The following is a 21758-nucleotide window of genomic DNA, read 5'->3' as shown; positions in this document are numbered from 1 at the left end:
TTCAATGGTTTGCATGCGGCGGGGGTGGGACTCAGTTTCCCTGGGTGTTACTGGTTTAACGAGGTGAGGGGAGAGGGAGTGTGTTTTGCAGAGGACCGGAGAGAGGACTTGGGGACCCAGCCGATGGCCGGGAGGATGGATACCCCAGCGACCGGTGACCTGGCGACCTGGTGACCCGGAGGCCCAGCTGAGGAGACACAGCCGGTTCTGGCCAGTGGGAGGACAATGGGCTGCAGAGTGAGGACCCAGTGACCTAACCAGCCGGTTCCAGCCAGAGGACAGAAGCAGGAGCGGAGGCCCCGGTTTACGACCCTGTTTCCCTGGAGAGAAGACAATGGACAGAGGCGGGGCCGGGGATCTCAGATGCCCAGCTGGGAGCAGGGGGGCTCGGGGCTGGAGAGGGGGAGCAGGCAGAGCCCACCTGGATGCAGGGAGACTGGGGTGTGCTGGGCTGAGGGAGGCCAGGCCTGAGGCCCTGAGAGTTTCCTGGGCTGTGTTCAACTCTCAATAAACGCTCCTGTGTTACGCTGGCTGAGAGTCACTCCGGTCTAGAGAACAGCGTGACATCAACCCCTTCGGGGGTGGAGGCCCGGGGGGTCCAGAGCGAGGGGACTCCCTGGGGGGGCCCACGGCGAGAGACAGACGTGCTAAGGCTCAGAGAGGTGCGGCTCCAGGAGGTGGAGGGGCCGGACCCCGAGAGAGAGTGGACCCCCGAGAAGGGCTGTCTCACTGAAAGGGGCACCCCCCACGGACCGCACGGGGCCAAGAGTGGGCACGATCTGTGAGTCCGTGACAACGTGGTGTCAGCAGTGGGATGTGTCGCGGATGCACCCTGTAGACGTTCGCTGCGGGCGCAGGCGCTGTGCAGTGAGTGGCTGCCGGCGATAGAACGAGGGTATTGAACGGAACCAGCCTGGAAATGGCCTAGAACCAGCTCCATCAGAGCGACCTGGCCCGTCTCTGCAGGGAGAGGGGGCTGAGCGTGGGGAGGCTCACTAAGGAGCGGCTGATGGCTCAGCTGGTAGAGAATGACCCGTCTGAGGTGCAGGCTCCAGACCCCAGGGGGACTCCCGGGGTGCCCGGAGAGCCGGGGAGTAGCCGTGAGGGCAGTCTGTGTAGTGACCGGGAGTGGGTCAGACCTGACTCCCCAGTCAGTACAGGGAGACCCCAGTCCGGTTCCTCCCCAGAGGAGCTGCAGAGACTGGAGCTGCAGCTGGAAGCGAAGGAGCTGGAGCTAGAGGATCGGAGGCTGGTGGACAGAGAGAGAACGAGCGGATCGTGTAGAACAGCGGAAGCACGAGTTGGAGATGGACGAGAGACGGGCCAAGAGGGCCTGCCGGGGGGGTAAGGGGGGAAGGGCCCCGAGACGCCAGTGGTGTGGGGAATCTAGACACCAAACTGCTGCCCCAGTTCGAGGAGGGGGGGGGATATGGATGCCGACCTCACAGCCTGTGAGAAGGCTTGTGAACTGAACCAGATTGACCCCGCAGACAGGCTCCGCTGTCTGACCCCCCGGCTGGGTCCCAAAGCCATACAGGCGTTCAGCCAAATGGATGGTGTTGAGCCGGGGGACTACGACCTGTTCAAACAGGCTTTGCTGCTGAAGTTTGAACTGACCCCCGAGGCGTACAGGAAACGATTCCGGGGTGTGCGCAAGACCCCAGGTGTCTCTTACAAGGAGGTCACCAACTTGCTGGGGGAATATCTCCGCAAGTGGGGGAAGGGCGTAGGGGCCACAACCGCAGAGGACATGTATAACCTGGTGGGGTTGGAGCAGCTGTAGGACATCTGCCCTCCGGACCTTAAGAAGTGGCTAGTGGACCGGAAGCCCAAAGATCTGCGCAGTGCAGGGGCACTGGCAGATGAGTTCGTGGACAGTAGATTGGGGGTAGGGGGGAGACCCACATCAGGGACTCATAAGGAGAGTCACCCAGAGACCTCTCAAAGGTGGGACTCCAGGAAGCCCGACTCAGGGGTGCCCAGGACTGCCGGGGGGGGGGGGGGCGACCCTCCTCGTGGGACTTGAGGGACCTGAAATTTAATTACTGTGGCCAAAAGGGGCACAAGGTGGCCCAGTGCCTGAAGATGAAGGAAATGGCGGCCAAGCAGAACCCGCGGGGTGTGAACTGGGTGGAAGCCCACCGAGAGGGGGCACTGCCGGGCCCAGGGGCTGCAGTCGAGAGGGTTGTGCCAGGGGCAGGGGACTGCCAGGCCAGGCCAGCAGGGGAAGGCGGGGCCCCAGGTCCAGAGCACCCGTACCCCATCCGCCGGGTGAGCATGGGACAGGCCCCGGGGGACACTCGCCACATCATCCCCATCGAGGTGGGGGGAAGACACATCCAGGGGTTCTGGGACACGGGTGCAGAGGTGACGCTGGCGCGGTCTGAGGTGGTGGACCCAGACCAGCTAGTGCCCGATGCCTACCTGACCCTGAGGGGAGTGTTTGGGCCCCCCATCAAGGTGCCTGTAGTGAGGATACACCTGAAATGGGGGGCTAAGGAGGGACCCAAAGAGGTGGGGTGCATGACCACCTGCCCACTGAGGTGCTAATGGGTAATGACTTGGAGAACTGGCCGGATGGCACTCAGCGCCCTGGTCCTTACCTGGAGCCAGAGCCAGCGAGGGACGCAGGACCTCCCGAGGGGGGGGCCTGAAGCGCCGAGGGTAGGGCTCGACAGGGCTGGGCCGGAGCCCCATCCCAGGGTGGGGAAACTGAGGCGCCACCAGCCAGGGCTGTAGCCTCAGACCCAGCAGCTGAATTCCAAACGGAGCTGCAGGTGGATCCCTCGCTGGAGAAACTGAGGGCCCTGGCTGGCCACGACAGTGCAGGATCCCAGGGGGAGGACTGCCGGGAGCGATTCCTGTGGGAGAGGGGATTCCTGTACCGGGAATGGACTGGTTCAGGGTGAACTGAATCTTGGAAAGTCGGGAGGCAGCTGGTGGTTCCCCAGAGGTATCGCCGCAAACTGTTGTTCTTGGCCCACGATATCCCCCTGTCGGGGCATCAGGGCATCCGGCGCACCAGGCAGAGGCTGCTGCAGAACTGTTCCTGGCCCGGGGTCTTTGACGCTATCCGACAGTATTGCAGGACCTGTGACTCCTGCCAGAGGGTGGGGAAGGCCCGGGATAAGTGCAAAGCCCCACTGAGACCTTTGCCCATCATAGAGGAGCCTTTCCAGAAGGTGGCCGTGGACAGAGTGGGGCCCCTCAGCAGGGTGACCCGGTCAGGGAAGAAATACATCCTGGTGGTGGTAGATTTTGCTACGCGCTACCCCGAGGCGGTGGCCTTGTCCTCTATCGAGGCAGACACCGTGGCAGACGCGCTGCTGACCATCTTCAGCAGAGTGGGGTTCCCCAAGGAGATCCTTACAGACCAGGGTCTAACTTCCTGTCAACCCTGCTCCAGTGCTTGTGGGAGAAGTGTGGGGTCCGACACACCTGGGCCTCAGCCTACCACCCTCAGTCCAACGGGCTAGTGGAGAGGTTCAATGGGACCCTAAAGAGGATGCTGAAAACCTTTCTGGACCAGCACCCGCAGGACTGGGACAAGTATTTACCCCACCTGCTGTTCGCATATAGGGAAGTGCCCAGGACTCCACAGGGTTCTCCCCGTTCGAGTTGCTGTACGGCAGGAGGGTGAGGGGTCCCCTGGACTTGATGAGGGCTGAGTGGGAGGGAAAGGCCTCTCCCGATGGGGAATCAGTGGTAGAGTATGTACTGACTTGCCGGGAAAAGCTCGTGGAGCTCATGGGCTGGGCTAGGGGGAACCTAGCAAAGGCCCAGAGGAAGCAGAAGGTCTGGTACGACCGCTCAGCCCGTGCCCGCTCATATGCTACCGGGGATCAGGTGATGCTCCTCACCCCCGTGAGGAAGAACAAGCGACAAGCGGCTGGGACGGCCCCTTCACGGTCATCAGACAGGTAAACGAGGTGAACTATGTGGTGGAACTGTCCAACCGGGCTCACAGCCACCGGGTGTATCACGTCAACATGAGGAAGCCGTACTGGGACAGGGAGACGTTGGTGCTGGCTGTGTGTGGGCAGGGGGAGGAGAAAGGAGAGGACCCCCTGGTGGGACTCCTCCCTGAGGCGGGGGCTAACCCCTCGCTAGACTCAATTCCCCTCTCAGACCAGCTAACCCCTGCCCAGCAGGCAGAGATCAGAGAGGTGCTGCATTCATACCGGCAGCTGTTCTCCAGCCGGCCTGGACTCACTAACCCGGCTGTCCCCCGGGTGGAGACGGGAACCAACCCTCCCATCAGGTGTCCCCATTCAGGGTCACTGGGAGAACAGCCCAGGACCTGGAGAGAGAGGTCGGGGACATGCTGGCTTTAGGGGTGATCCAGCCGTCCGCCAGCCCCTGGGCCTCGCCCGTGGTGCTGGTCCCCAGGAAGGACGGGTCGATCCGGTTCTGTGTGGACTACCGGAAGCTCAATGCCATTACCGTGTCCGATGCCTACCCCATGCCTAGGACCGATGAGATCCTAGACAAGTTGGGGGGTGCCCGGTACCTCACTACCATGGATCTTACCAAAGGCTACTGGCAGGTGCCTTTGGACCCGGAGGCCAGGGTGAAGTCCGCCTTCACCACCCCAATCGGGCTCTTCGAGTTCCTGGTCCTGCCTTTCGGCCTCAAGGGGCACCTGCCACCGTCCAGCGCCTGGTGGATCAGTTGCTCAGGGGGATGGAGGGCTTTGCTCTAGCGTATATTGACGATATCTGTGTCTTTAGCCAGACCTGGGAGGAACATGTGTCCCAGGTGAAGCGGGTGCTGGGCCGCCTCCAGGATGCAGGACTGACCATGAAAGCTGAAAAGTGCAAGGTGGGGATGGCAGAGGTTTTATACCTGGGCCACAAGGTTGGGGGGTGGCCGCCTGAAGCCGGAGCCGGCCAAGGTGGAGGCAATCAAGGCCTGGCCGCTCCCCAGACTAAGAAGCAGGTCCAGGCTTTCATTGGGATGGCAGGTACCACCGGAGGTTTGTGCCCCACTTTAGCTCCCTGGCAGCTCCCCTCACGGAGCTGTGTCGAAAGGGAAAGCCGGACAAGGTGGTCTGGACCGAGCAGTGCCGGAGGGCTCTCTCTGCGCTGAAGGGGGCACTTATCCAGGGCCCGGTGCTGGTGAACCCGGATTCTAACAAACCCTTCCTGGTGTTCACCGACGCCTCGGACACAGGGCTGGGGGCGGTGCTGATGCAAACTGATACTAAGGGGGAGAGACACCCCATTGTGTACCTGAGCGAGAAGCTGCTGCCCCGGGACCAGCACTACGCGGCCATCGAGACGCAATGCCTGGCCATGGGGTGGGCCCTTAACAAACTGCAGCCGTATCTATTTGGGCGGCGCCTCACCGTGTGCACCGACCATTCGCCCCGACGTGGCTGCACCCAATGAAAGGAGCTAATGCCAAGCTGCTGAGGTGGGCCCTGCTCCTCCAGGGGTATGACATGGAGATGGTCCATGTGAGGGGGAGGGCCAATGTTATCGCCGATGCTTTATCGCGGGGCGGGGACCCTGAACTTCCCCAGGTCACTGGCTAAGTGACCCTGCTCCGTTCAGCCTCGAAGGGGGCAGAGATGTGACGAAGTGGGGGGGTTTCTTGTTCTCTGTGGTGTTTCAATGGTTTGCATGCGGCGGGGGTGGGACTCAGTTTCCCTGGGTGTTACTGGTTTAACGAGGGGAGGGGAGAGGGAGTGTGTTTTGCAGAGGACCGGAGAGAGGACTTGGGGACCCAGCCGATGGCCGGGAGGATGGATACCCCAGCGACCGGCGACCCGGAGGCCCAGCTGAGGAGACACAGCCGGTTCCAGCCAGAGGACAGAAGCAGGAGAGGAGGCCCTGCTCGGGGCTGGAGAGGGGGAGCAGGCAGAGCCCACCTGGATGCAGGGGAGACTGGGATGTGCTGGGCTGAGGGAGGCCAGGCCTGAGGCCGTGAGAGTTTCCTGTGCTGGGTTCAACTCTCAATAAACCCTCCTGTGTTACGCTGGCTGAGAGTCACTCCGGGCTAGAGAACAGGGGGTGTGGAGGCCCCGGGGGTCCAGAGCGAGGGGACTCCCTGAGGGGGCCCACAGCAGAGACAGACGTGCTAAGGCTCCGAGAGGTGCGGCTCCAGGAGGTGGAGGGGCCGGACCCCGAGAGAGAGTGAACCCCCGAGAAGGGCTGTCGCACTGACAGGGGCACCCCCCATGGACCGCACGGGGCCAAGAGTGGGCACGATCTGTGAGTCCGTGACAGGAGGGTTGTTGAGAAGTGACCCCTGTGTGTGTGTGGGGGTGTGTGTGTGTCGGGGGAACAAACCCTGAATTGCCCCAAATTCCCCCCCCCCCCCGCAGCTCTTGGGCCTCATTTCTATTCGCTGCTCTTTTGTGATGTTCAAATAAAAGGTTGGAAGAAAATCGGGCCTGAGGCCGCTGTGTTGTTTGTGGGTCCCCGTTCTCCCCCCCGGGCGTCTCTAACTCCCGGCAGCTCCCACAACCCACACCCGGGGCTCCAGCCCAGCCTGTCCCCGCCCCAGCAGCTGCTGGGTAAAGGCCCAACTACTGCTACACGGCCTGTGTGGGGAGTTGCTCCCCGGTGCCCTCCTGGCCTCAGTGAGGGGGTATTATCCCACCCAAAGCCGTGGGGGCGGGGGGGGGAGGGCAGAGGAATTGTAAATCGGGGGCAGGGCTGCAGGGGGTTGAAGGGGAGGCCATGGGACAGAGAGGGTGGAAGGGGGGGGCCCCCAGGAACTGGGTGGGTCAGGCTGGGAGATGCTCCAGGTGTAAAGAGCTGAGCTCGTGCAGGGGAAACTGAGGCTGAAGATTTGTAGGGGACAATCCTGCCCCAGCGGCGGTGGGGGGAGACTCGGGCTCTGGCCCGTAAGTGCCAGCTGGGGGCTAGTGACAGAGCAGGAGAGAGGAGCCCAGACCCCCAGGGAGGGGAGAGATTTACCCCCTTCTGCCACTAGAGGGCACAAGAACCCTGCGAGCTGGGGAGAGAACCCAGGCGTCCGGGCTCCCAGCCCTCCCTCTCCACTCTAACCCACCAGCCCCCGCTCCCATCCCAGAGCCAGGGAGAGAACCCAGGCGTCCTGGCTCCCGGCCCTCCCTCTCCACTCTAACCCACCAGCCCCCACTCCCCTCCCAGAGCCGGGGAGAGAACCCAGGAGTCCTGGCTCCCAGCCCTCCCTCCCCACTCTGACCCACCAGCCCCCACTCCCCTCCCAGAGTTGGTGTGGGGCGGCTGGTTACCCAGGGAGCCCCTGGGCTCCTGGGGTTGCTCTGGGGGGGCTGGTGGGAACCGGTCCTGGCCCCCGGCGCCTTTGCGGGCAGAGGGAACTGGGCTGAGTGCTCAAGCGGGCACCAACCTGGGGCTGTGTTTGGGGTGTGAAGGGGGGGCCCCCCAAGTTGCGGCCCCCCCTCCCAGCCTGGATTGGGAACGGGTCCCTGATGTCCCCGTGGGTGAGGTTCGGAACCCCACCGGGGCGGGCGCCAGGCACGGAGACCCCCCAAGCTGGGCAGGCGAACCCCCAACCTCTGGCCCCAGTCCGGGGGGGGGGGGAGGGGGAGGTGGAAGGGAGAGCCGGGGCCGGTCCAGGCAGCACGGTCCTGAACCCTGCGGGAGTTTGGGGGAGCTCAGAACCCAGGCAGGGAGAGGGAAAAGGGGGCACAGAGCCCCAGGGGGATGGGGGGGTTGCAGGGAGCAGGGCCGTGCGCTGTGTGTGTAGGGGAAACTGAGGCTGGCAAGTTGGAGGGGAGTAGCCCAGCCCCTGGCTGCCAGAGACCAGCCTAGAGGCCGAGGGCATTGGTTCATTTACCTCTTTATTCCACTAGAGGGCGTAACACCCCAGGCCCAGGGAGTCGGGGGAGCAGGGGCTGCTGGCACCAGCGGGTGCAGCTCGGGGGGGCACCAGCCCATGCCGGGCGCAGCCCCAGCCGTCGCTTGGTCAGGGCAATCTGCCCCCCCACCCCCGGGAAATGCTAAAGAAAGGGGGGGCCTCCCTCAGCCCCAGTGCCCCACGGCCGGCGGCTGCCCTGCGACCCCCAGTCCGGCGACCTTGCCTGAGTCTGCAGGGAGCCCGAGCCCATCGCTCCCAGACGGGGGAGCAGCTGGGGCCTGGTCCCCATTTCCTCCCTGCAGGGAAATAAAACTGCCCCCCCCTTGAGATCAACCCCCCCCATCCTTACCCCACATCTGCTCCCAACCTCCACTCCCCCCCCCCCCCCAGCCCAAGGGGGTTCGCGCGGCTGACAAGACACTGGAGGGGACGGGGGGGGGGGGTGGAGCAGTAGGAGCTGGGCTTGGTCTGAGGATCCCAACACTGCCACCAACGGGTGCCCAGCTCTCGCTGGGGGTGGGGGGCAGGGCCCCTTGCTGTACCGTCTGTTCTGCTTGGGCATGAGCCGGGCCCCCAGTGCCCCATGTGGGGGAACTCTCACCATTGGCCAGCCCCCACCAGGCCCGGGGCGTTCTAGTCCCTGGCCCCTTGGCTGTGCCATTAGCGCCCGGGCCCCCACCCCTTAGATCTTGCTGGAGGTGCCCTCGGGGGGCGTCGGCTTCTTCGGGGGCGGGGCCACAGTCAGCAGGGCCTGGACGGTCCGGGCCAGCGGCGCCAGGCTCTCCTCGTCCAGGACGTGCTGGGGCTGGCACAGGGCTTCCTGGGAGGAGAGAGGAGACGTTAGAGGGGGTGGGGAGGCGGCTGCCTGGACCTCCACCACCGGGGGGCGCTGGTGGAAGAAACCCACCACACACTGTGGGAGACAAATTGTTCTGCGAGGGGGCGGGAGGGAGATTTTAGAGCAGCCAGGACGCCGGGCCAGATGGGCCCCTTGAACAGGAAGTCCTGTGCGAGGCTGACCCACCGGGGCCACGTTCTGTGCAGCGCCCAGCCCACGGGGGCCCCCAGTCGCCACGTGACCCGTGACCCGCCCCCCACCCCATCCCCACCGCCCGGCCGCGCCAAAGCACAGACAAGCCAACGCAAACCAAGACAAAAGCCACACGGTGGGTTGGAGTGCTGCATTTCTCAGCGAACACGACAGCGCGGGGGGCATGACACACACGCGGCGGCCGGGACACACCGAAAGCAGCCAGGGGACGGGGCACACGTACAACAGGAAATCGCCGAGAGAGAAGGAGCCGCCCGAGTCCACACGCTATTTACACGTTTGTACACGCCGGGCCCGGCGGCTGGGCTCGGCCTTCCAATATATATATCAAATATAGAGCCGTATAATTTAACCGCGTTAAGGCAGCTGAAGCGAGCTGGCCGCAGGGCAGCCCGGGGCCACTGAGAGGCACTGGAGAGCTGGGGAAGGGGGCTAGCTCGCCCCCCAAGGGGGAGACCGGAGCGGGGCCCACACCAGGGCTCTGGGACCCACAGCAGGTCTCTGTAGGAGGAGGCGGGTTTGAAGGCGGTCGGGGGCCGGCAGCGGGGATCCACCAGGCCCCAGAGGGATACCCAGCCCCACACCCCACCGTGGGTCTCTCTAAGGCACTAGGCAGGGCTGGGCCCCCCCGCGGCTCCTCAGAAGCCCCAGAGCTTGTGATAGGCCAGGAAAAGCAGCGACATCACGGAGACATAGAAGAGGGCGAAGCCGGCGAGGGGCCCGGGCAGGGCGGGCGCGGCGTGGGCAGCAGCAGGGCTCTCCTCGGCGGCTCCGGGGCGCAGCAAGGCCCACACGGTGCCCCAGAGCCGCCCGGCATCCCCCTGGAGCACGTCGGAGGTGGAGCAGAGGGCGACCTGGGCCCGGCGAGGGAGACAAAGACAGGAGAGAGGTTACGGGACCTGCTGGGGAGCTGGCACCGGGAAGGGGGGAATGAGACCGGCTGGGCCCCCCCCACCGCGCTGGGCTGGCAACCCTGCATCTGCCAGCACCCAGGGGACCCTGCCAGAGCCAGAAGGGGAGGGGAGTGGAGTTGGAGGGGTAGAGCAGGGGGGGCTGGGAGCCAGGACTCCTGGGTTCTCTCCCAGCTCTGGGAGGGGAGTGGGGGCTGGTGGGTTAGAGCAGGGGGGGCTGGGAGCCAGGACTCCTGGGTTCTCTCCCCAGCTCTGGGAGGGGAGTGGGGGCTGGTGGGTCAGAGCAGGGCGGGCTGGGAGCCAGGACTCCTGGGTTCTCTCCCTGGGTGCTGTATGACGGGCCCCACGCTCAGCTGCGGGGGAGCCGTGCAGGGTTTCAGCCCTGACGCTGCTGCCGTGCAAAGGGGGGACAGGAGCCGTCAGCGCCGGCCCAGGGGGGTGGGTGCAGCAGGGTATTCTGGGTGGTGACCCCAAGAGCACTGCAGCTCCTGGGGCGAGGGGCCTGTCAGCTGGGAGTCCGTACCCCTAGCTGTGCCTGGGGCGTGGCTTGTGTGAGAGGGGCGGGGCTTTGCACAAGAAGGGGCGGGGCTTTGCACTAGTGCAGCCACATGGGGGTGCCATGGAGAGGTGACTCTCTGCTCCCAGCTGCACAGCACAGAAATCAGAGACGCCCCCCCCGCCCCTAGCCCCCACATTACCTCTGGGACCCCCATACGGCGACAGGCCTCCAGGAAGCTCTCCACGTTTTTCCGACATTTGATCTTGTTCAGCTTTGGCTGTGGGGAGAGCAGAGAGGGGTGAGAGGGCTGGGGGGGCCGGGGGGAGCCAGAGCTGAGGGGGGCAAGGCTGGGGGGGAGCAGGGAAGCCCAAGCTGCTGTCCCGTCATGTGGACGCTCAGGTTTCATTTCAAGAAGACGCAGCCCAGCCCTCAGTTCTGGGGAGAGAACCCAGGAGTCCGGGCTCCCAGCCCCCCTGCTCTAACCACCAGCCCCCACTCCCCTCCCAGAGCCGGGGAGAGAACCCAGGAGTCCTGGCGCCCAGCCCCCCCTGCTCTAACCACCAGCCCCCACTCCCCTCCCAGAGCCGGGGAGAGAACCCAGGAGTCCTGGCGCCCAGCCCCCCTGCTCTAACCACCAGCCCCCACTCCCCTCCCAGAGCCGGGGAGAGAACCCAGGAGTCCTGGCGCCCAGCCCCCCTGCTCTAACCACCAGCCCCCACTCCCCTCTCAGAGCCGGGGAGAGAACCCAGGAGTCCTGGCTCCCAGCCCCCCTGCTCTAACCACCAGCCCCCACTCCCCTCCCAGCGCCGGGGAGAGAACCCAGGAGTCCTGGCGCCCAGCCCCCCCTGCTCTAACCCACCAGCCCCCACTCCCCTCCCAGAGCCGGGGAGAGAACCCAGGAGTCCTGGCTCCCAGCCCCCCTGCTCTAACCACCAGCCCCCACTCCCCTCCCAGCGCCGGGGAGAGAACCCAGGAGTCCTGGCGCCCAGCCCCCCCTGCTGTAACCCACCAGCCCCCACTCCCCTTCCCGAGCCAGGCGGGAACCCAGGCGTCCAAGGCGGGGTGGGGCTCTCCACTCACCACGGCAGGAGACGGGACGTGGATGAAGGGCACAGAGCGCGGGCGCAGGTGGTTGGCCAGCTGGCACAGCACGGCCCCGTTGGCCAGGGCATCGCCCAGGTCCTCCGTCAGCGTCACGCTGAGCCGCGACTCGATGGCCTGTGGGGGGGAGAGACAGGCGGGTGGGCGGGGGCCACGGATACCCCCCACGCACACGCTCACTGCAGGGAACTTACACACAGGTGTCTAGAGGAAGGTCAGATTACTTCCCCGGGAAATCAGGGGCAGAGCCAGGGAGAACCCAGGCGTCCTGGCTCCCAGCCCCCCCTGCTCTAACCACCAGCCCCCACTCCACTCCCAGACCCGGGGAGAGAACCCAGGAGTCCTGGCTCCCAGCCCCCCCTGCTCTAACCCACCAGCCCCACTCCCTTCCCAGAGCTGGGGAGAGAACCCAGGAGTCCCGGCTCCCAGCCCCCCCTGCTCTGACCCACCAGCCCTCACTCCCCTCCCAGAGCCGAGGATAGAACCCAGGTGTCCTGGCTCCCAGCCTTGCAGATTCTGGTATGGGATCTCAGCCAAGCTTTCAGGGTCTCGGGGGCGGGCAGGTGTGCCGAAGTGGGAACGTTTTTAATATTTTGTCTGAATACTGTGTGCGTGCTTCGGTTTCCCCACGTCACTCCTCTATCTAGGGGGTGGAATCGGTGCGGTGACCCCTAGAGGCAGGTGTGACGGCAACGGGCTAACGGGGCACAGAGACCAGGCCACGCTCTGTAGCCCGGCACCCCATGGCCAGGGCCGTCCCCGGCGAGGAGCCAGCCAGAGGGGCTGGGAACGAAGCGCCCAGTGGACCGGTTTGCCGGGGAGAGAGACGAAGCCTGGGGGGATGTCGGGGGGTCCTCAGGAGCCCCATCCAGGGGACTCGGTGCCAGGAGCTCACGGGGGGACCCGGGGGCTGAGGGGGGGCATGGCTGTACCTTGCGGAGCTGAGCTGTTAACTCCTTCTCGTCCAGGTCGTGCGAGCCGGCCCGTAGCCGCAGGGGGTGCTGGGGGTCCGCGGTGCAGTCATGGGGGGCACAGGCTGCGGAGAGGACGGCAGGGCTCAGGGGACGGAGACACAGGGGCCCCGTGCAGATCTGCCAGCCACGGGCAGGATTCGAACCCCGGACCTGCAGAGCTGCCGGGGGCCACGGCAGTACCCTGGCCCGCCAGCAGAGGGGGGCAGAGCCGCGTGGCACCACCTACCGGAGCCGGGCTTGATGGCGGTCCGCGACGTGGAGCGGAAGAGGAAGCTGCTGGGCTTCTGGGCCGAGCCGGGCTCCCGGGCCGGGGGGCTGGAGACTGGCGGGGAGAGGGACTCTGGGGTGGCAGGGGGAGAGGGAAGGTGAGATCTTGCCCCACAGCACCCCCCAACCGCACAGCTGGGACCTCGGCGCTGCAGGTCCCTTCAGCCAGGATCAGCTACCCCAGGGGGACACGTGTCCTATGCCAGAGCCAGGAGAGAACCCAGGAGTCCGGGCTCCCAGCCCCCAATCCCCTCCCAGAGCCGGGGAGAGAACCCAGGAGTCCTGGCTCCCAACCCCCTGCTCTAACCACCAGACCCCCTCCCCTCCCAGAGCCGGGGAGAGAACCCAGGAGTCCTGGCTCCCAACCCCCCCGCTCTAACCAGCAGACCCCACTCCCGTCTCTGAGCTGGGGAGAGAACCCAGGAGTCCTGGCTCCCAACCCCCTGCTCTAACCACCAGACCCCCTCCCCTCCCAGAGCCGGGGAGAGAACCCAGGAGTCCTGGCTCCCAACCCCCCTGCTCTGACCCGCCAGCCCCCACTCCCCTCCCTGCAGACACTCCCTGACCATATGTCTCCTGCCATGGCCTCCCCCCGGGTCCCCCGAGCGTTACCCCTCTCCTGGCCGCACCCCCCTTCCCGCACTCACCCTGCTGCCGGGACATCTGCCCAGGGGACGCTGGGCTGGGGACGCCGGGCGGCTGCTCCGTGACCTGAAACAGACGTGGCGGGGGGGAAGTCAGCCTGAGTCCCATGGGGCGCCATCCGCCCCCCCCTTCCGACCCCAGTCCCTCCCCTCTCACCTGGGTTCTCGGCTTCCTCCGGGGCACGCTGCTGCTCTCCGACAGACCACTGGGGGGAGACAGAGCCAGGTGAGGGGGCTGCTCCGGGGCACCCGAGGGGGCGGGAAGTGCCCCCCGCGCTGGGATAGGGCCCCCAATCCTGGCCGGGAGGGGAGGGGAACCGCTTAGCCACTCTCACCTCCAGAGGGTGATAGAGTTAGAGCAGCCCCAAGGCAGCTCTAGCGTATATGGGGGGGGGGCACCTGAATCCCAGCAGCTCCATGGGGCTTCAAGGCCCCAGGGGAGAAAGGAGCAACCTGCCAATGAGGGGGGCAGAGGACCTCTCCTGGGGGGGGCACAGAGGGGAGGGATTTCTCACGGGGGGGGGAGGGGTCTCACTTGCTGGCCGCCGGGCCCTGCGCGCTGCCGAAGCTGCCTTTGGCCCCCATCCTCGGCAGGCTGTAAGAGACGCAGAGAGGGTCAGGGGGGGCAGAGACCGAGACCCCCCCCCACGGCCCCGCCCCCCCTCCACGTACCTGTCCCGCTTCTCCAGCGCCTGGCTCCGCAACGCCTGCTGCTGCCGCTCCCTCTCCTGCCAGATCTGCAGCGTCTCAGGACGCCTCCGCTCCTCGCTGGGGGGCTCTTCCCGGGGAGGGCTGGGCCTGTGGGGCGGGATTGGGGGCATTGGTGGGGGGCAGAACCCGGACCAGCACTCCGCAGCTTAGTTTCCCCTACGGGTGTGTGTGGGGGCATGTCAGACGAGAGGATAACAACCTACTACAGCTGAATGACAGCTAAGACCCCTTGCCTGGTGCTGAGACGCGGCCCCTCTGCGGCAGGGTGGCTGGTTACACAGGGATCCCTTGCCCGGCGCGGAGATGCAGCCACCTCTGGGGTGGGGCAGCTGATTATATGGGGACCCCTCACCTGGCGCTGAGATGCAGCCACCTCTGGGGCAGGGCAGCTGGTGACACAGGGACCCCCTCGCCCGGTGCTGAGATGCAGCCACCTCTGGGGCGGGGCGGCCAGTTACACGACGAACTGGGACTGTCCTTAATGTGGTCTGTGAATACTGAGTGGGGAGTGTTGGCTGGGAAGGTCGCAGGGGAGTGTGGCTAGGACGGTCTGCACTGGGGGATGGGAGACGGACCGAGGGAGAATACCTGAGCATGTAACATGAGAACCCAGGAAGGGGTTAGAGGCCAGGTGACACCTTGGCCCAGGAAACTGAACAAAGGCTGGGGAGAGAGTTTCAGAGCTGGCTGGTGGAAGGGCTGGGAGGGAGACGGGGCTCTGACCTCCCAAGGGGGCTGGGGCGCCCTGGGACCCCAAGATGCAGCTAATTGGCGGGGGGGGGGTCCTGTTGTCTGTGCCTGCAAGACCTGTCTTGGACTGTGTTCCTGTCGTCTAAATAAACCTTCTGCTTTACTGGCTGGCTGAGAGTCACGGTGAATCGCAGGAAGCCGGGGGGGCAGGGCCCTGAGTCCCCCCACACTCCGTGACAACTGGTGGCAGAGGTGGGATGTACTGCACCCCATGGACGGCGCTTCCTGCAGTAAGTGACTGGGGAGCAGTAAAACGAAGGGGGATTGACGGGGACCAGGTGGGATGAAGAGTCAGAGAGAGACGGTTCAGGGGGTGATTGACCCCTGGGAGTGTGTGACCAGAGAGAAGGACTGTTGCAGTAACAGGGTCCCCCGGGGGATCGCAGCGAGCGGTCCCGGGGCGGAGGAGTCTGCAGCTCGACCCTGGCAGAGAGGGGGTGACCTGAAGAAGGGCTGGCACACGAGGGGTCCCCCTGGAACGGTGGAAAGCGGAGAGCACAGGCCGGCGAGTGGCCAGCCGGAGGATGGATGCTAAACGCCTTAAGAGCGACCTGGTGGAGCTGTGCAGGCAGAGGGGGCTGCGCACTGGGAGGTCCACCAAAGAACAGCTCATTGCCCAGCTGGAGGAGAGGGATCGTTTGGATGAACCGAGCCCTGTCCCTGAGGGAAGCCGCCCGGCGGATGCAGCGTGGGCCCCGGGGCCTGACATGGCTGGGAGGGGTCAGACTGCTGCCGAGGACATCCCGAGACCCTGCCTACCTATACCTAGGGGAGGGGTTGGGGGAAGCCCAGCAAATACCGGGGTCACCCCGGTGGCCAGCAGGGGATCGTCCCGGCAGAGCTCCCCATCCCGGGAGCGGATGTGGCTGGAATGTGACAGGGAGATGAGACGGGAAGAGCTCGAGTTAAGGCAGCAAGAACTGAAGCAGGAGCGGGAAGAGAAGGAGAAACAACGTCAGCATGAGCGGGACCAACGTCAGCATGAGCTGGAACTGGCCAGGCCGAGGAGCAGTGGGGCCCCGGCTGCGGTGAGCGAGGGGGGACCCAAGACTGCAAAGAGCTTTGATAAGTGCTTCCTGGCCCAGCGTAAGGAGGGGGAGGACATGGATACCTTCCTGACGGCCTTTGAGAATACCTGCGAGCTGCTCCAGGTTGACCCTGCAGACAGGCTCCAGTTTCTCATCCCCTCACTGGACCCCACAGCCAGGGAGGTGTACAGCCGACTGAAAGGGGCGGAGACAGGGGACTACGAACTGTTCAAAAAGGCCCTGCTCCGTGAGTTTGGGCTGACCCCTGAGATGTACCGGAAAAGGTTCCGGAGTCAGCGTAAAACCCGTGAGGTCACATACCTACAACTAGCCAACCGGGCGCAGGGGTATGCCCGCAAGTGGACAGCTGAGGCCCAAACTAAAGAGGACCTGCTTGACCTATTCGTACTGGAGCACGTGTATGAGCAGTGCCCATCCGACCTGAGGCGATGGTTGATGGACCAAAAGCCAGAGAACCCGCAGCACGCAGGCCAGCTGGCCGACGAGTTTGTGAACAGTCGGGCAGGGGATAACCGGGAGGAGTCCCAAAGGAACAGTCCCACCACAACGCAGAGCGAGAGTCACCATGGGACCTCCCAGCGAGGAAATAGGGAGAACCCCCACCAAAGGGGAACATCCAGCGTCAGGTCCATCCGACCCGCTCGAGGGGACCCACGGGACATGGGCTGCTACCACTGTGGCCAGAGAGGCCACATACGGGCCCAGTGCCCCAGGCTCAGGGACAGACTGAGCAGACCGAACCCACATTGGGTTGACTGGGTAGAGACCCAGCCAGACGAGGGGCAGCATTCCCAGGGAAGGGGGGCTGGCAGAGTACCACCTGCTAAGGAGGGAGGAGAGCTCCAGGCCAGCCCCTCTGGGGGGCTGGATGCTCCAGACTCAGGGTTTTGGTTTATACGGTGGGCGCGGGGCTGTCCCTCCGGAGAGAGTACCTTGTTCCCCTAAAGGTGGATGGGAGGAAGGTCAATGGATACTGGGACACGGGCGCTGAGGTGACACTGGCCCGGCCCGAGGTGGTGGCCCCAGATCGGGTGGTGCCCGACACCTACCTGACCGTGACGGGGGTGGGTGGGACCCCATTCAAGGTGCCTGTGGCGAGGGTGCACCTGAAGTGGGGGGCCAAGGAGGGCCCCAAGGACGTGGGGGTACACCCGTATTTGCCCAATGAGGTGTTGATGGGGGGGGGACCTGGAGGACTGGCCAAGCAACCCCCAGGGTGCCCTGGTTGTGACCCGCAGTCAGAGCCGGCGAGGGGCACTGCGCCCTGGCCTTGGGGAGGGTGCCTTGCCCGAGGCGCAGGACCCTAACCTGGTGGGGAGGGAACGCCCAGGGACACGGCTCAGGGAGGCTGCAGCTTCAGACCCAGCGGGCGAGAAAGAGCAGGTGGCCATCCCTGTCCCAGCTGCTGAGTTCCAGGCCGAGGTGCAGAGAGATCCCTCCTTGCGGAAGATAAGGGACCTGGCCGACCTCAATGCGGTACAGACCATGGGGAGAGGTGGCCGGAACAGGTTCCTGTGGGAGAAGGGGTTCCTGTACCGAGAATGGGCTCCCCCAGGGAAAATGGAGTCAGGGGGGGATCAGGAGGCAGCTGGTGGTACCCCAGAAGTATCGCCGCCAGCTGCTGTGCCGGGCCCATGACATTCCCCTCTCAGGGCACCAGGGAACCTGGCGTACCCAGCAGAGGCTGCTACGGAGCTTTTACTGGCCTGGGGTCTCTGTTACTGTCCGACAGTACTGCGGATCCTGTGACCCCTGTCAGAGGGGGAGGAAGGCCTGGGACAAGGGGAAAACAGCTTTAGGACCCTTGCCCAGCAGAGAGGAGCCTTTCCGGAGGGTGGCCAGGGTAAAACCCCAAGATGCAGCTAATTGGGGGGGGCATCCTGTTGTCTGTGCCTGCAAGACCTGTCTTGGACTGTATTCCTGTCGTCTAATAAACCTTCTGTGCTTTACTGGCTGGCTGAGAGTCATGGTGAATCACAGGAAGCTGGGGGGGCAGGGCCTTGTGTCCCCCCCACACTCCATGATACCGGGGACCCCTCGCCCGGTGCTGAGATGCGCCCACCTCTGGGGTGGGGCAGCTGGTTATATGGGGACCCCTCGCCTGGCGCTGAGATGCAGCCACCTCTGCGGCAGGGCGGCCGGTTACCCAGGAACCCCTCGCCCGGAGCTGAGATGCAGCCACCTCTGGGGCGGGGCGGCCAGTTATATGGGGACCCCTCGCCTGTCACACAACAGGCGCTAACCAGCTACTGCTCACCTGCTGTTCGACACCTTCTCCCCGACATCGGCTCTCTGGGGAAGGCTCCTCTCTGCTTTCCGCTTCTCCTGGGGACAGAAGGCAAGAGGGAAAGGATTAGGGAGAGAACCCAGGAGTCCTGGCTCCCAGCCCCCCCCTCTAACCCTCCAGGCCCAATGCCCAGTTTCCTTTGCTGCTGTGTTGTGGCAGCTATGCAAGCCCAGCCCACCCACACCCCGGGCAGCCTGGCATGGGTCCCGCTTGAAGGCTGAGGCAGCCCCTCCCCGCTTGGGCACGGCCCTGCCCCACAGCTGTGCCCCCAGCTGGCAGAAGCAGTGGGCCTGAGCCGGAACTAACCCTCAAAACTACATCTCCCAGGATGCACCATGGCCAGGGACTCCCAGGATGCAAGTGCCTCACTCTGAGGCCAGACCAGAGTGCACCATGGGAGATGAGTCCAGTCCACAGAGGGAAAGGAGGCTTGTGGTTTCTAAACTACATCTCCCATGATGCAACTGCTTCCCTCACCCTGAGGCCAGACCGTGGTGCACCATGGGAGACGCAGTCCGACTAGGGAGACTGGCGCATAGAGGAGAATGGGAGGCGTGAGGCAAGCGAAACACAACTCCCACGAGGCAGTGCGGCAGCGGCGCCCGAGCAAGAGATTTCAGGGTTCAAATATTTGCCAGAATCCCTAAATTCTCTTGGGTCCGGGGGCAGGGTCACGACCCCATTTTGGGTCCAGTGCGATACCTCTCTCTGCCCTGGGTCAGTTCTTCCCCCCGCCCCCTACAGGGCAGCCAACAGGCCCACAGTGGAGCACTGCATCCTGGGAGTTGTAGTCTTCCCGCCCCCCCGCTCACCTCCGTCGGGGCCGCGGCCTGCGAGCTGCTCTCCAGCTTGCCCGCCTCCTCCTCCTCCACGCTGCTGTCGATGAAGTCGATCTGCTCCAGCTCTCCGTTGGCTGCGGGGAGGAAAGCGTCAGCGGGGCCGCTCCGCGCCCAGCGAAGCCCAGCACACGGGGGGTGGGGGCTGCCTGGCACGGCAGAGCTGTCACTGGCAGGAGAGGCCAGCAGCTGATTTCCCCTTTGGCTGCGGCAGGCACCTCCCCGCGGGTAACGCTGGGGCCCCAGACCCTGCTCACCTGCCCGGTCCCGCTTCTCCTTCAGCTGGCGGGGATCACGCACCAGCTCTGCGATGCGGAACGACAGGTCGGAGAACTCGTCTGTGGACTGAGAAAGCAGAGGGGGCGGGTGACTCTCGGGGGGCACAGAGGGGGTCGGACACTGGGCCTGCCCGGCGCGGGTGAAAGGGACCGCCGCCGGTACGTGAAACCGACCGATCCGCACACGGCGCGGGTGAAAGGGACCGCCGCCGGTACGTGAAACCGACCGATCCGCACACGGCGCGGGTGAAAGGGACCGACGCCGGTACGTGAAACCGACCGATCTGCGCCCGGCGCGGGTGAAAGGGACCGACGCCGGTACATGAAACCGACCGATCCGCGCCCGGCGCGGGTGAAAGGGACCGACGCCGGTACATGAAACCGACCGATCTGCGCCCGGCGCGGGTGAAAGGGACCGACGCCGGTACATGAAACCGACCGATCCGCGCCCGGCGCGGGTGAAAGGGACCGACGCCGGTACGTGAAACCGACCGATCCGCGCCCGGCGCGGGTGAAAGGGACCGACGCCGGTACATGAAACCGACCGATCCGCGCCCGGCGCGGGTGAAAGGGACCGACGCCGGTACGTGAAACTGACCGATCCGCGCCCGGCACGGGTGAAAGGGACCGATGCCGGTACGTGAAACTGACCAACCCGCACAACTGACCGATCTGCGCGGGTGAAAGGGACTGACGCCAGTACGTGAAACTGACCAACCCGCACAACTGACTGATCTGCGCCGGTGAAAGGGACTGACGCCGGTACGTGAAACCGACCGATCCGCGCCCGGCGCCGGTGAAAGGGACCGACGGCAGTATGTGAAACTGACCAACACAAGGGAAACTGACCCAGAGCAGCACCTAACAAGCTGTGACCCCCCCCAGGCCAGCACCCCTAGTCTCCCATCCAGCCCGTCTTTGCAGTCCGCCGGCTCCCACGCAATGCTGGCATCGCCTTGGAATGTAGACCCCTGACCCACTGCCCATCGCCCAGGGCTAGGAAGGGGGGGCCGTCGCTGCCCTGCGTGCTCCGGATGGCACCAGCTCCCGGGAGAGCAGCACTTGGCTGCGGGCCGCACGGTCCATACCTCGTTCCCAGACCACCGCTTGCTGCCGCTGTCGACGCTGTTGAAGCCCGAATCCAAGCCGCCGTACTGCCGGCCAGGGTAGAACTCGTCGGAGAGGCTGAGGGGCAGAGAGAGGTGCCGGAGAAGGTACTTCACAAACCAGCCCAGAGCCTGAGATCAGCCCAGTACAGAGCAGGGGAGTGACTGAACTTGGCACTTCCTCCCCAAGCTCTCAAGAAAGGGGCAGATCTAGAAATAGAACCCAGAAGTCTGGGCTCCCAGCCCCCCCTGCTTTAACCCATCAGCCCCCACTCCCCTCCCAGAGCTGGGGAGAGAACCCAGGAGTCCTGGCTCCCAGAGGTGGGGGAGCCCATTGGTTTCTATCTGCTTGAGGGGCAAGCGGTGGGAACAGAATCCACAATGCCCAGCACCACTGGGCTGCCACGCGGGGGCCGGACAAGCCGGGGCGATCCCAGGTCCCCCTGCCCCGGTGAAGCTCCCTTACCAGGTGCCGAAGCCGGTGGGCCGGCTGGCCCGGGCGAAGTCGGCCAGGTCAGGCCCCGTTTTGCTGCAGGCTTCCAGGTTGAGGTATTTGAAGATGTGGATTTTGCCTTTCAGGCAGATCTGGGGCGAGAGAGGGAGTGGGGGGCTCGTTAGGGCTGGGCTGAGGCGGGGAGAGCCCCTGCCCCTTTACTGAGTCACTGGCCGGAAGGACCTATCGGATCTGACTCTGGCATCGCACCGGCCGGTCCCATGTTAGTCACCTGCACTGTGGAAAATCGGTGCCTCGTTGCCCATCGGGATGGGTCCAGCTTTACCGCCTCCCCCCTCCTCCCCCCACCCTCCTTCCCCGGGTCAGTTTCCTTCCAGCCCGCTGCGCCCTGGGCCCCGCCCCGGCTCACCTGCGCAGGCGGCGACTGGAGGGGGTTATTGTCCAGCAGGATGGTCTGCAGATGCCGGAGGTGCCGGTAGCAGACGGGGATGCGGGCGACCCGGTTGCAGGAGAAATCCAGGCGGACCAGGGGCAGTTCCGACAGCTCTGGAGCGGCAGAGGAGCCCGGTGAGCGCGGCAGGGGCCCTTGGAAAAATCCCAGCTGCCCCATGTCCAGAAGGGGGGGGGGGGATCTGTGGGGAGTCCCAGCCCCGCCTGACACCCCCTGGCACTGGGGCATCGGGGCTGTGGTGAGCACAAGGGGATGTGGGGCTAGAATCAAGACCCAGACCCAGCTCCCAGGGTGCTTGAACAAGAAGAAAGGGCCGAAAGATATTCGCGCACCGGCCCTTTAACTACCAGCTCACTGGGCTCGTGGGATTGGTGGCTTCTGTTCCCACCCCGCATTCGATTGGCTGGAAGGGGTCCTGCCCCGGGATTTAAAGAGACGGAGAGGGGCATTGACCTTCAGGCAGGGCAGTTAGCTGGTTCCTCCGCACACTCAGGTCTCGCAGGGACCCCAGCCGGCCCATGCTGGCCGGCAGGGACTGGAGTTCATTGCAGCTCACGTCCTGGGGGGGGAGGTTGGT

General features: G+C 65.1%; 1 protein-coding gene across 6 annotated transcripts in view; it reads right to left on the bottom strand.

The window, feature by feature from the left end:
• Positions 1-7778: 7778 nt before the first annotated feature.
• LRCH4 (leucine rich repeats and calponin homology domain containing 4) overlaps positions 7779-21758 on the bottom strand; it is a 41708-nt gene continuing 27728 nt past the window's right edge. Inside the window, exons 4-20 of one of the 6 annotated variants that reach the window (XM_065570469.1) lie at positions 21635-21740; positions 21140-21276; positions 20743-20861; positions 20259-20355; positions 19150-19237; positions 18869-18969; positions 18027-18094; positions 17078-17281; positions 13932-14057; positions 13795-13854; positions 13417-13465; positions 13263-13326; positions 12575-12688; positions 12307-12410; positions 11354-11491; positions 10473-10550; positions 7779-8632 (exon numbers count right to left, since the gene is read on the bottom strand). In XM_065570469.1, the coding sequence (XP_065426541.1) occupies positions 8495-8632; positions 10473-10550; positions 11354-11491; positions 12307-12410; positions 12575-12688; positions 13263-13326; positions 13417-13465; positions 13795-13854; positions 13932-14057; positions 17078-17281; positions 18027-18094; positions 18869-18969; positions 19150-19237; positions 20259-20355; positions 20743-20861; positions 21140-21276; positions 21635-21740 (1791 nt within the window). In that variant the 3' untranslated portion in view covers positions 7779-8494. Of the gene's footprint in view, positions 8633-8978; positions 9718-10472; positions 10551-11353; positions 11492-12306; positions 12411-12574; positions 12689-13262; positions 13327-13416; positions 13466-13794; positions 13855-13931; positions 14058-17077; positions 17282-18026; positions 18095-18868; positions 18970-19149; positions 19238-20258; positions 20356-20742; positions 20862-21139; positions 21277-21634; positions 21741-21758 lie in introns of those variants that run through there. The other 5 variants (XM_065570467.1, XM_065570468.1, XM_065570470.1 and 2 more) reach the window with 5 other exon arrangements.

Source organism: Chrysemys picta, chromosome 16, assembly GCF_011386835.1.
Source record: "Chrysemys picta bellii isolate R12L10 chromosome 16, ASM1138683v2, whole genome shotgun sequence".
NCBI lineage: Eukaryota > Metazoa > Chordata > Testudines > Emydidae > Chrysemys > Chrysemys picta.
The sequence above is the reverse complement of the archived record's forward strand: the minus strand, read 5'-3'. Positions and strand labels throughout refer to the sequence as shown.